Genomic DNA, 14,134 nt, shown 5'->3' on the forward strand with positions numbered 1-14,134 from the left:
ATGGGGAGAAGGGTCAAAACAGGGGAGAGTAGAGCACAAGGGACTATGGTGATGGATCATGGGTACTATGGAGGAAGGAGCACTACGGGGACTACACCTGAGGGGAGAAATCAAATATTGCGCAAAAATTATGAATAACAAAGGGACAATGTTCATGTTTCCCTGCAAAGGAGAGCTCCAGCAGTCACATAAACCAAAAGCACAAGCTCAGCATCATTATAGGGTGTGACCTGGTGGGGAGGGAGGACCTGGGAGTGAGCATCTCCTCACAGATGCACTAAGACCCAGGGGCTATTGTCCAAGCTGCTGAGCCTGACCCTGAGCATACGAGAACCATCTAACCAGGAATGCAGGTCATTCTACAGGACAACTGACCTGGACTCTTCCCCTCAAAAGGCTAATATGAGGAAAGACAAAGGAAGAAGTGTATGAGGGACACAGTCTAGATTAAAAGAGACCAAAGTGGTAACTCAGATGCAACAGTAAATCCATATAGTAGAATATTATTTGGCCATAAAAAAGGATGAAGTGCTGACACACACTATAACATGAATATATATTTATATATTCCCATTTATATTCTCATCTCCTCTCCAGCCGCTGTTGTATTTAAATATATTACTTTAAAGCAAATTCCTGGTGTATTGTTTAAACTGAATTGAAACATTATTCTAAGTGCAAGAAGCCAGAAACGAAAGACCACACACAGTAAGATTCCATTTATATGCATTGTCCAGAATAAGTCAGTCTATAACAGCAGAGAGTAGATTAGTGGTTCCCTAAGACGGAGTGGGATTTTCAGGGGGATAAAATGTTCTAAAATTGATTTTGATGGAGGTTGTACAACTCTGACTACACTAAACACCACCATGTCATACATTTTAAACAGGTGATTTGTATGCTATGTGAATTACATCTCAATAAGGCTATTTAAAAAGAGAAAAACTAGAGATATAGCAACCAATGTACTCTTGTACATTGAAACGTGAAAGGATCTGGGACTGGGGAAAAAAACAGCTATAAAATGCATTTCCAGGATGATTAGGGATTTTGAATATGGATGATATATATATATGTATATATATATATATATACACACATATGTATGCTAGATATTACTGAATTAATGTTCTCTTAAATACGCTAGTGGTCTGGTAGTTATGTCTTCTCCCTTAGAGATACAATCTGAAGTATTTACAGTTTAAACAAAACATCAGGAATTTGCTTTAAAATAATACATTTACATATGTTGGGGGCTGGAGAGGGGATGGGGATATAAATGAAACAAGATTGGCTGAATAATCATTGAAGCTAAATGACAGGTCCATGGTACTTTAACACAGTATCTTTCTATGAGTATCTGTAAATGTGCACAACGGAGTTAGTTTTTAAATCTCCTTTGCCTATGTCCTAGAACTTTTTTTCACCTTCCATTGTTAAGATACCTCTTCAGCCTGATCTCCTCACCTTGCCTGGGCTGCTCTGCTAACTCCAAGGACCAGCCAAGAGTGGTGACATGAGGCAGGGCTTGGCAGACTGTCATTCACAAATGATGGCCTAAACCCCTGCTCCACATGTTTCATTAGTCCTGTCTCCTTGCCTGTGAAGATTCGGGTTACACACCCTCAACTGGGACCCCGTATACCTCTCAGTGGTGCTCTAGTGCAGCTAGAATAAAACCCAAGTTCCTCACAAAAGGTCTGTGCAGACTCCACCCTCCCTGCACCTGCCAACTTAGGAAATTTTGGCCTCTGTGGATTCTTTTGAAATCACTGCTTTCCTTCCTCTAGGCATCCATGCATTCTGTTCCCTCCACCTGGAATACTGTTCCCTTTACCTCTTTGTCAAGCTAAACCCTCGCTCATCTTTCCAGTCTAAACTTAAGCATCTTTTCTTAAGGAATCCACCTCTGACGTTTCCACCACCACTGACCAGCATCCTCCTAACACAAATTCCTCCATTCCCTATCACCATGAAATGAAAACCATTTAGCTATGTCCTTCTTCAGCACCAGCAATAAACCTCTATCAAGGCAGGTGCTATATCTGTTTGCAGCTCAGGGCTTGGAAAAGTCATAGATGTTCAACAGAACATGTGTTATTGAATTAAGTGAAGGGGAAAGAGGAGCCCCATTAAGTAGATGAGCTCTCAGTCTCTCACTTCTATTTCTACCTTAAATTCCATTCTCCAATGGGTCCCTTGAGTTCTTATTCCTATTCCCTTTTCTTCTCTCCTGTGTCTAAAGACATCCTTTTTGAGGGGAACTTCAAGGGTAGGCAGAAGATTGAAAGGCAGTCACAGAAGGGCCTGCCCACAGATCAGGCAAAGACCTAGAAGACAATCCCTTGCCCTCCCAAGAGGTGAGCCCCATTTAACCCAGTCCCCTGGCAGCCCACCCCCAGAACTGCAGATGCGACAGCTTCCACTGGGTGGCACTAGATCACCACCACCTGTGCCCAGTCCAGGTGTTCCAGGACTGGGAAGGAGGGGCAGGCAATGCAGGGGCTGCTGGGCACCCAGTCATCAGTCCTGCTCAGGAAGTCATGGGGTGACAGAGGGCACATTTCTGATTTCTAAGAAGATTAGGGATGTTACCCCCCTTAACATTCTAATTTTCCTGATTAGCTTGCTCAAGGAGGGGCAGCTAGCAGGTAGCAGAAAAAGCACACACAGGGCTTTGAGTAAACCACCCTTTACCCACCCCCACCCCCACTTCATCTCGATGGCCATGAGTTCATTCAGTACTTCTTCAAATACTAAGTCATAATTATTAACATAACTGACAGCTGGGAGAGCATGAGTAAATACTATGCATGCTGATAAGTGTCTTCAGCCCTTAGCAATCATTTGTTAGTAACACTCTCTATAAAGACCAAACCTTCTGCATCTATTCTAAGCCTGGCCTCTAGCACCTTGGAGCACAGGCAGCTCCACAGGTGCCAAACCTCCTCACAGCCAAGAGAACAACATTCGACCTCACCGTTTTGGGAACAAATTCTCTCTCCATGTACCACTAGACTTTTTTGGGGGGTTACTTTGTTGATAATTCAATTGTTAACGTTGTCACAAAATGAATAGACAAAATAGCCATCACTCCTCCCTGTGTGGGTCTCCAGGCTGACCTGTCCTGCATCTAACACCAGTACCCTGCCTCTAGTTTTTCAAATATTGCTTATTGGTTTTTCTATGAAAAGTAAAATGTTTATTTTAGGAAATTTGAAAAACAATGAAAAATGTAAAGAAAATAAAAATTTCTTCAGGTTTATTATCGAGATTTCTCAACCTTGATACCATTCATATTTTTGAACTGGATAATTACTTGTGGGCTATGCTGTGCACTGTGGGACCAGAGGTAATGTCCCCAAGCTGTACTCAAAGATGACAGAACTGACAACCCCTCCCCGGCTGTGACAACCAAAATATCTCCAGAAATTGCCAAACGTCCTCTAGGTTGAGAACTACCATCAATGTCCAGGTTTATTTTTCCTCTAGACATTCGTCTTCACATACATCACATTTCCCCCTCCAAATATAACTGACTGATTATACTGTTTGGTTCCTGCTTTTCATATTCAATATTTTCTCACAAGTAGTTTCCCAAATCATTGCATTTTCTTCAGAAGAATGCTTCATCATGGCGGCGTGACACCACCAGCTGGGACTCCACTGGACCCATCCCCAATGGCTGGACCCTGAGGTGGCATCCAGACCTACTGAAGTGACACCTGCACGAGTGGCCTCGTGGCAAAACAGAATCCCTGAATAGATTACAAAAGCAAATGCTGGAAAGGAAATTCCTGGGTCCAGAGAGGCTCTGACACACACTGTCAAATCCACTGCCTTGAAGGTTCTAACAATGCATATGTTTTTAGCTGGTTGAGTAACAATTTCACAGTGTTTCAAAGTGGGGGCGGGAGCCATGTTCTTCTAGGGAAAGAAGGATGATGGGGTGGGAGGGTAAGTTGTTACTGACACTCTTCCTTGAGGATACAAGGGCAGCCCCAGCTTATTTAATAACAGTTTATTATTAAACTGCCAGATGTAGGCTGATGTCCCTGTAGTCAGGTGGCTGGTATGCTTCACGTCCATCACAGAGGCTGTGTTGAGAGGTTATCAGGGACTCTGCATGGGCACAACAGCAGGGCTGTGAGTATGCAGGGGCATACACACGTGCTGGGCACTGCTGGCTGTGCCAGGTCCTGGCTGCTGAGGCGAGGTGTCCCGCCAGCAGTGGCAGGGTCACCGGGGGCTGCTTGAAACGCAGAACCTCAGGCCCTCCCTGAAGCTCCACAATCAGCCCCCAGAATCAGAACCTGCTTTTTACGCAGGGCCCAGGTGATTTGTAAGTTCAGCAAAGGTAAGACGCAATGGCTCACGTGCATGTTCAAATTCTTTTCTAGAGTTTTACTGAACTGACCCTGAGCCTCGACCTCCAAAGACAACCACTTAATTACAGTTTCCAAGAGTAGCCCTATTGGGCGTGTTCATGCCATGTCACATTCTAGGCACTGTAGTAACATCACGAGACCTGTCCATGACCGATGCGTCACACCACAGCTGTTGATAACAAGGGCCACTGTCATCATCCCCACAGGCAATAGTATCTTTACCACCATTGCCCTGAGGGCCTGGCATTGGGATTCCTGGGAAGGTCTGGTAGAATTTGGAGGTGTCACCTTTTTGGTAATTTGTGGATAGACCACATCCAACTAGTGACTAGTCCTCAGCTTCTTAGACAAGCCTAAAGCAACAGGCCCAGTCTGAATACTCAGTAATCAAGTCAACCTGCCCAGGTCACTTCACCAAGTCATGACACCACTCGGGGTAAGTGCTGGCACTTATGCATTTCTCCATGCATCATCTGAGATGACAAAGGCAGAAGCACTTTGGGAAACTTAAACCATACTCCCATTTCTTTTTATCTCATAGCAGTATCTACGATGATTATCAAATGTGATCAAATATTTTACAAAATTCCATTCTGGGTGAAGTCTGGGTGGGAAGGGGTGGAGGGGTATGTAGAAAAAGGAAATTACCTGGCCATCCATGTTTGTGTCTGTGTGTTGGGGGGGAGATTAAGAGGAGAAAGGTGGGTACACATGAAGATGTTCGTGTTTTTATTACTTAAAGAACATATTCAGTGTTTGAACCAGATGCATTCCAAAGGATCACACTTTTCCTTAGGTTGACACACCACGTCCAGGTGAAGTGCTTCACAGCCATAAAGACTTCGGGGTCACTGAGTGTTGTGGGTTTGAGCATTATGTAAACCTTTACCAACCATATTCTTAAAGTGACAACAAATCTAGACTGTGTACCAGGAATGCAGATGGCAGGATGGAGCCCTCTGTGCTACCAACATTTAAAATCCCATCATTATCACTCAATTCCAAACCATACGCAAGGGTTAGGAAAAACCACAAACCATGATCATCTACTCTCCCCAATCACAGCATGACAGGACGGTGCACACATACCAACCACTTTTGCCATGTGGCAGAGCTGGGCTACATCCGCTGGCCCTCATGGCGTGCCCATCCTAGCGACACCTCCCTATGCCTGGCTACCCCTACCTCCCTTAACAGGACCCCTTACCTGGGAATCAACGGTGGATTTTCGGACACTCATGTGGGCAGTCTCTGGAGGGTGCGCTGGGGTCCCTGACGCGTGGTATCCATTCACTGCGGGGACAGAAACACTGCTCAGAGGCTGTGCGGGTGCCTCCAACTTCCTGCCTTGGTCCCTTCTCCCCCTCACTGCCTGGTTCTCAGAGGTCTTGCCTGGCTAGGACCATCTCTCAGGATCTTACCAATATTTGCAGAGCTACAAAGGGGTTGAAAGCATCTCTCTTATAGCCAGCACCCAATTACTGATTGGGGGACTGGGTTTCTTTTTCAAGGCAAAAGGGACAAGAAATGTGCTTAACAGGAGGTAAGGTCTTGAGGGCCCCACGGCCATCACCAGAGAGACACTACATCTACTGTGGTCACAGGTGCTGAGCGGGGCCACTAGCCACCATCAGTGTCCCTTGACGAAGTTCTCTCTGAGTAGCCCCTCTACCCTAAAAAATTCAAGCCTCCAGAATCCTGCTCTATGACACTCAGGCTCCCAAGGCATGCTGATAAGCCTGGTCCTCAAGCACTGCTTTGTAGCAGTTGTCAATTTCTGTGGCATTAAAACTCCCATCCTTGCCAGTGTGAAGCCCCCACACCACGGCGTGCTCCTGAGCAAACATGCATGGGGCCCACGCAACGTCAGTGCAAAGCATCAGTGTTGCTGTCTCAAGTTTAGGGAGAGGATCCTCCTCCGTGAGCCTCAGCTTCTGTATCTATAAAATGAGGCTAATTCTACTTGGCCTGCAAACCTACTTTGTTGGTCTGAAAATCAAATGAGACAATATTTGCATAAGGGATCTATGAGTTGTAAAGTGCCTCATGAGAAAAGAAGGGAGGGTGTAAGGCAGGGAGGTCACTGCTTTTTTTTCTGAATCTAATCCCCTTTGACCCTGAGCCCAGGAAACCCTGAGAGTGGGAAAGCACACTGTCCTCATGTCGCAGGTTGGAGAAATTGCCACAACACATAATCTGGGCAGGGTGGCATCGAACTCACAGGTCTTATTGAGAGAGCAGTGTGGCAAGGAGCAAAGCAAAATCACTAACACTTATTCATTTGGGGTAGCCAGGACTGGAGGCAGGTGATGATGGGAAAAGGAGGAGGTGAAGACGAGCCCTACATGGAACCTTTCTCACACAGGGAGATATCCCCCAGTCTCCATGGCTTGCAGTGAGAACCCCCAGAGCAGCCTGTGAGCAGTGCCACACTCATCTGACAGTGGGCAGCTGGGCTTCCCCTCGATTTGCAGGACACGCGGGAAGAAGGTGGGCACAGGCACACCACGACAGCAGAAAGCGGGCACAGAGCTGATTTCCAGTGCAGAGGCTTGGGGAAGCAATGAGAAGCAGCTAATTACCCCATGTAGCCAGCCACACTCACACCCTTCAGGAGGTTGGCCAATGCTGATACTGCCCAGGAATCCTCTAGCTTAAGGGGGAGGCCAGGGCCCCCAGAGCATCAGAGAATGCGAGGGGCTGTTGAGAATCTGCTCACATCAGCATAAGCAGTGCCAGGAAAGGCATTAGATTGATGATAAGTGTAACCCACAACAAAGGCATAACATTTGAGAACTTGTATCTATCAAGTACCATAGCACTAAAATGGATAAAAGACAGAATCAACAGTAGGAAATAGAACTAAATTGCTTTCTATCTATGAGTGGTTAGTGGACAAAAGTGATGATGTGAAATACCTCAATAATTCAATTTAAAAGGCTGATTGAACTAGATGTATTAAACATCCCAGGCTACCAATAACACCTTTTGTCCAGAAACCATGAAACACTAAAAAAATCTATGCCCATATTTAAGCCACAAATAAAATGCCGATAAACTGCAAAAGGCATAAATAACATAGGCCGCATTCTTTGTAGAGAAAGCAATAAAATTATATATTAATAATGAAAGAACAAATATACAAGGTCTCCATCACTCTAACTCCCAAACATGTAGAAATTTAAGATAATGTTCTCTCAAGTAAAATCACGTCAAAGAGGAATTTTAAATTGTAATCACACAATATTTAGAAAATAATGGGGAAGAACATATCATAACTAATGGTTTAAGGCCTGTATTAAACTTGGAGAAAAAAAATCTATATTTTTGATTACTTCATTATTTCATACCATAGCCAAGGGAATAAGGACTAAACATAACTAAGAATTAAAAAAATAATTTTAAGCCAATAAAATAAACAAAGGAAGATATGAGAAAGGAATATAAATATGGCAATGAGTTAGGATGACATCAGCAACCCAGGCTGATTCTCTTTGTGTGGGGGCGGGGGATGACAGGAGGAATCAAAGCAATAAAAAAGGCAGAGCAGCCTATTTCCAGAGTGAGAGAGAATATACAAATGCTCAGAATTAGGAATTAGAAAGATAAACACAGCAAACACAGTAGATGTTTTTAATGCAAGAGTATTCTTAAAATTGAATGGTAACAAATTACCAAATTTTCCATAAGATTCAAATGATCGAAATGGTTTCAAAGGACACTAGAAGTAGCAAAATGAGTAACACTTTGAAAAGTGACCTCCCTGCAAAGGCACTGGACCCAGATGGTTTTATGGGCAAATTTGTTCAAACTGTGATCAAAAAAAAACAAAAAACAAAAAACACCTAGGCAGAAACTGCACCAGAGTATAGAAACATGAGATGAATTTTCCAGTTTATCATATACAGCCAACATTACCCTGGCCTTAAAAAATCTATCAATGGCAACCAAAACTGGAGTAGCTTGGTTTGACTGTGAAAATGAATTATGTAGGTTCATATCTGAGCGGGCCTTACTTAGCAATCACTTAAACTGCTTTTGATGATGTGGGGTCCTGATAAATCAAGCTTGTTCCCCAGCCCCTTAAGGATAGAGGTTGTCCTTCTGACCCCCTGCTTACTCCCTTCATAAAAGTGCACCCTAACATACCGTTTCCAGCATCCCCCAGGCCCATAGCCCACCACACCATCAGCAGCCAAGACTGTCTAATGCAGGGGCATTTTGTCCCTGATCCGTCCTCTTGTTCTTGCTTTAGTTCTGGTCTGTCAGCTGTTGGCTAATTACTGCTCATGTCAAAACAATTACTGAGAATGAAAAAATAATTTTCCACTGAACCGGTTCTCCCCACTCAGCAACTCTCTTCTGACACTCTGTCTTGCCACATTTCATTTTATCAATCCCAGGCACATTCAGAAAAGTGATCAGTGGAGACCAGAACAGTTAGGGCCCAAGCAAAGCAGCAGGGCTCACCCACGTTAGCATCCCCAGTCCCATGAGTTCCCAGGTCACCCAGGGTCAGAGACAAAACAAATGAAGCCAGAAATGGGTGCCTTTGCGGCCTCCAGACTCTGGGGGAAAAAACAAAATTAGTCAGGAATCATGCACAATCGTAAGAAGATAATTCTATTTGGGGATACAAGAAAAGTACGAAATGCCAAACGCAGCGGTTTTTGCAAAAAAGGGAACAAAAAGTTCTATCTAGTAACTTTAGTAACTTCAGATATAAATACAAACACACACGCGTACATTTCATTCCTCTTTATGGGCAGTTAAACAGACCAAGAGAGAGCTTGGGAGGTGTGGAAGAAGAAGAGGGGACAGATATTTGGAAAGAAAGGAGGAGGCAGAGTTCTGGAGGGTGGGGAAGGAGGAAATTAATAAAAAAGGAAAAGGAGCATTAAAAAAGCTATAAAGAGAAAGAGAGACAAGCAAAAGAAGAACAGCCAGTGGTGTCTCTGCCCAGAACTCACATCCGGGTGGCTCCACTCCAACCCCAACTTAAGAAGTTCCCTCTGCCAAGGCCCACTTCCAGGTTCCCATTCCCTAAAGAACCCCAAATGGTGGCCTTACTCTTCCAAGTAAGACAATCAGCCCCAGGCACCCCCCTTTCTTCATCCCTTAGATCTGTTCTCATCTCTCTGGATTAAACACAAAAACATTTTCCCTCCATGTTAAGAAAACTGAAAGCCGTCCTCCAACCCTCGTCCCTCCCATCATGTTTGACACGGTAGAATGTAATGTTCTCCCAGGCACATGGTGGATGCCCTTCCTGCAGGGTTTGATGTCACTGTTAAGTAGTGAAGGTGAAGAGGAGGGTTTTATGATCCAATTTGGAACAAATGTCTCCATTATTCAGATTAAGAAATTTTTTTATAGTAAGCCTTTTAAAATATGTGACTGTATTCTGGGACTCAAGCAAGATTCCAGTGTGCTGTGTTTCTACACTTAAAATGACATAGCACCCAGTGCGGGCAAGAAAGTAGGAATACCAAGGAATCCTTTTTGGGAAACACAGCCATGGCTCAAGGAAGGCGGGAGTTGAAGCCAGGCGCAATGAGGTTCTTCTGTCATTGTATTCAGCATCCAAGCAGTAGCAGTAGTCAACATCTCCCCCGTCTGTTTAGAGTTTTGCATTTACAGCCTTTTAGTCTACAAGTTTCTGCCAGGCCACCTGGCCCTCACTATCTCCCCTGGGAGTCTAAGATGTAAATAGTATTCCCCAAAATAGAACTCACAATACCTTTGTCCATGTGGTTGTGAATGGCTGAAAACCTGTGGCTGTTCTCCCGGCCATCAACAGCCTCAGGCAGCAAGAACACTGTTTCTAAACGGACGTGGCAGTCCCTTCCAGTGGGGCCTTCCCTGAAGTCAATGATCCAGCTGGGGACTGAGAAAGCTGCTCTGCCCATGGCAACTAGCTAATTCTGCAATGATTGAGGGTCGTGCTTTGCTGCTAAATAGGACAGGACAGTGCTCAAGGCTTCCAGATCCAGAGAAGTTTTGGGTATGTGTGGGGCTCTAGGTTCTGGAGAGCAGGGGAAACCTGGTTGTTCATCACCCCCAAATGGCTCAAATCACTCCCTGATCTGCAGTGGAACTTTCTTGTTCCCCTTTCTTCTGACTCCCGTTGATGGAGGGAGGCACAGTCTATTCATCTAAGGATGATTCCCCCTGGATTTTAGCCCCGACTAGGCAAATCTAGAATCTGAGCACAGACAGCCTGACGACCCCAACCCTCCAACCCAGACAATTCAACGAAAGACAGATTTCCTCCAGTTTTAAGAAAAATACAAATATAAGCCCCATACACAGGCCCAGGAGCTCAGAAAGGAATTCACTCCCCACACCTAATAAATCAATGTAATTAATGTATTAAGTTATTTAATAAGTTTAATTTATTAATTTAATTAAATAAAAATTAATTAAGTATAATCAATTCAATTTTAATTAAGTTTAAATAAAATATAATGTACTATTCAGAATTAGATCCTAGAACAGAGAAAGGACATAAGTGACAAAGTTAATGAAATCTGAATTAAATCTAGTTAATAGAACTCTACTGTCATCACAATTTTTCAGTAAACCTAAAATTATTCCAAACTTTTAAAATCAAAATAAATTAAAAATTCAGGGCCCCCGGGCATACTAGACACACGTCAAGTGCCCATTAGCACATGTGGCTAGTGGCTACCCTGCTGAATAGTGTAGATCTGGAACTTTTCAAAATCGCAGAAAGTTCTACTAGACAACACTGTCAGTACAACTGTCACTCATTCTACCCGGTGACTCATAAAAGGAACACCAGGAGCCTCACTTTTCACTCATTTTCTTTCCTTCTTGCCTGTTAGTATTTCTTTCTCTATAAATCATTACTTTTATACTGCATGTTAACCCCAAAGATGACTTTTAATACTTGTAGCAGTTACTGAGCAGCGACTTAGGTATTCTGTTTGGGTTTAAACTTGACTTCCTATTTACATCATCCTCACCCAGAAAAGCTGGCATTAACTGTCTCCTGTAAAACTACTGAATAAACACAGCTCCCCAACTCAGGTTATTATTAAGGGCAGCAATATAAGGAAAGTTTCCAGCTAAGTGTACCAGAACCCATCACTCAAAGGGCAAGTTCCAATTTGTGGGGGCCACTGGGCATGTTTCCAGATCCATCTCCCAGGTCGACTGTGCTTCTGGCATCTAACAAACTGCATATGAAAGAAATAAAAGCCCTGTCCGTGGGTGACCCTCCAGATCCTCTTGGAAAGCTCATGGAGCTACAACTCAAACGTGAAACCGAGTTGCAGGGCCTTCTCCACCTCCCTGCCTCCATGGAGAGGAGGTGGCCCAACCTGGGCTTGGCTGGGTAACCTGTGGTTCCTGCTGACATATTGCCTGACTTGTTTTTCCATGTTATTTTTCAGGAGTGGCCATATGGGAAGCTTGCGGTCAGGAAAATGCTTGAGTTTTCCACACTGTCCTTACCAGTTCACCCCCTTCCCACTAACTACCCCCAACCACCATTACTGCTAATCAAGAGCAGTCTTGACAGTGCCAAGTGCTGCCTGGCTGCTTCAGAGAGGAAACTTCTCAAAGAAGACAAGGCAGATCCACTACATTTTATCCTTACCCCACCCAACCACTACACTAAGAACAAAATCCCAGCACGTTCTTGTCCTCTGACTTGGCCAGCCAGCAGGTCCCACTCCTGCCCACTCTCCTTCCCTACTAACTCCCCTCCCCCCATCTCCTACCATACTCCCTCTTGTCCCCCACCCTCCAGCAATGTTTATCTGCTTCCTATTCTCAAATAGGCAAGGTCACTTCTGCCCCAGGGCCTTTGCACTAGCTGTTCCTGGGCCTAGAACAATTATCACTACCTGACATATGACCTAAATGTCACTTCCTCACTGAGGCTGTCCCTAATTCCCTGGTCACAGTCTCTATCCCACTGGCTGACTTTAATTCCTTACATTGAACACATAAAGAACAGCTCACATATTTAGTTCTGCTTGTTGGTCTAATCCTGCCGCTAAAGTTCTGTGTGGTCCCTGCTCCCAGAATCTATATCCAAGTGGCTTATCTATATCCCCAGTACTGAGAACAGCACCTGGGGGATTTTTTGAATGACAAGGATTTTGGCAGGAGCATATGCAGAACCAAAGGAACTGAGACTAGACCCCTGAGTGGTCTCCAGGTGAGGCATCGATAATTCCCGGAGTGTGGGGACAGGGATGGTCAAGTTTCAAAGCAACCTCATGTCCTCCTGGAATCTGTTTCTCTTCCCATGATAAAAGTTAATCTCCTGAAAGCTGCTTGTAAAACTGTATGACAGAATGGCTGTAAAATACCTAGTGCTCCCCTGCAGAAAGAAATGCTAATGTAGCTATTATTTTATTCTTTAGCAATAAGGCTTAGTTCAAAAACTAGAAAAGATGTCATAACATGACAGATCCCTGCTATAGGTTCAGTGGTGGGTTCTCTTTCCTTCCATCCAGAGGGTGCATGGAGAGTTGACATGTTGTTATACCCCTGGGTTGAGGGCATTGAGAACTACACACTATGGAGGGCGAGACAGGATCTCAGCACGCAGTCCCTGCAGGCCTCAATTCATGAATGGAGAAAGTGAGATCTGGCAAGAAGAGTAGCTGTGCTCCTGGCCCCAGCTGAACGAGTTGTAATTTCACAAATCAAAGCTGTCATTTGTTGTTAGAGGCACACTTAATTTTAAGTATTTCTAAGAAAGAAGAAAAGATGCTTCCAGTTAAACCAGGATATACCACTGATGGTATCTGACTTGCAAGATAATAAAGGGTTTGGGGGCGGAATAAAAGGTGGGTCTTAGAATCATGAATTTGGTTCTGCACGTTTGCTGCTGCTTCTCCTTTCAGAGGACCACATTCCCTTGTGGAGTGACCCTGAGCAGTGTTCCCACTCACCAGACCAGCATCTCTTAAGGCTGGCCCTGCTGACATTTAGGGCTGGATACTTTGTGGTGGGGGTTGTGCTGGATGTTAGCAGCATCCCTGGCCTCACCCTCTAGACACCTCCCACCATGGTGACAGCCAAAAACACCTCCAGGTATGGCCAAATTTTGCAGTGGCAACATCACCCCAGAGCTGAGTACCACTGCCCCAGAGCAGGAGCAGAAGACATGCTGCAAACAACCACAGGGAGGAGTACAGAGTTAGCCAGGAGCCTCCCTCCCAGGCCTGAGCTAGTGCTCTCTCCAAAGGGGAGTGGAGGAGGCAGCACTTCCTCCTCTGACTGCAAAGCCCCTTTGGGCAGAGAACTTGAGATCCCCCACACTCATGCAGAATGTTTCCCCACTTTGGGAAACATGGTCCTAGGCCCTTGGGGTGGGGACAGGAGAAACATCATCATCCACATGCTCAGCCTAAGGCCTTGCCCACCTTGGCTGTCCACATCACTGGATCTGACCTTCTCTACTCACCTCCCACCATGGTGGGCCCCTCTCAGAACCCCAACACCCAACTTGTTGCTGGGCTGACAGGGTTCTTGTGCTTGCTGCAAAAGGGCAGAAGTTGGTCACATCTGGCCCCTGGGCCAGGGGTGGCCTGAGACAGCAACTACCAAATGTTTTGCTTATTTTTATTTTTGTACCTGTATCTGTATGTATGCATACACATATACACAAAAATCAAAAAAATAGTAAAAGCTCTGTGAGAAGTCTCAGCAGGAAAGTAAAAACTTGCTGAAGGAAATTTCAACCTCCCTGTCCCCTGTCCTCT

At 44.8% G+C, this 14,134-nt stretch overlaps 1 protein-coding gene across 6 annotated transcripts in view; it reads right to left on the reverse strand.

Annotated features, from left to right (window-relative positions):
• GAS7 (growth arrest specific 7) overlaps positions 1–14,134 on the reverse strand; it is a 217,413-nt gene that overhangs the window by 45,030 nt on the left and 158,249 nt on the right. For 5 of the 6 annotated variants that reach the window (XM_054689112.1, XM_054689111.1, XM_037495495.2 and 2 more), the window contains one exon: positions 5,596–5,681. The exons of the other annotated variant lie outside the window; for it this stretch is intronic. In XM_054689112.1, the coding sequence (XP_054545087.1) occupies positions 5,596–5,681 (86 nt within the window). The remainder of the gene's footprint in view (positions 1–5,595; positions 5,682–14,134) is intronic. 6 annotated transcript variants of the gene reach the window in all.

Source organism: Talpa occidentalis, unplaced genomic scaffold, assembly GCF_014898055.3.
Source record: "Talpa occidentalis isolate TD23 unplaced genomic scaffold, MPIMG_talOcc4v2.1 talOcc4.7, whole genome shotgun sequence".
Taxonomy (NCBI): domain Eukaryota; kingdom Metazoa; phylum Chordata; class Mammalia; order Eulipotyphla; family Talpidae; genus Talpa; species Talpa occidentalis.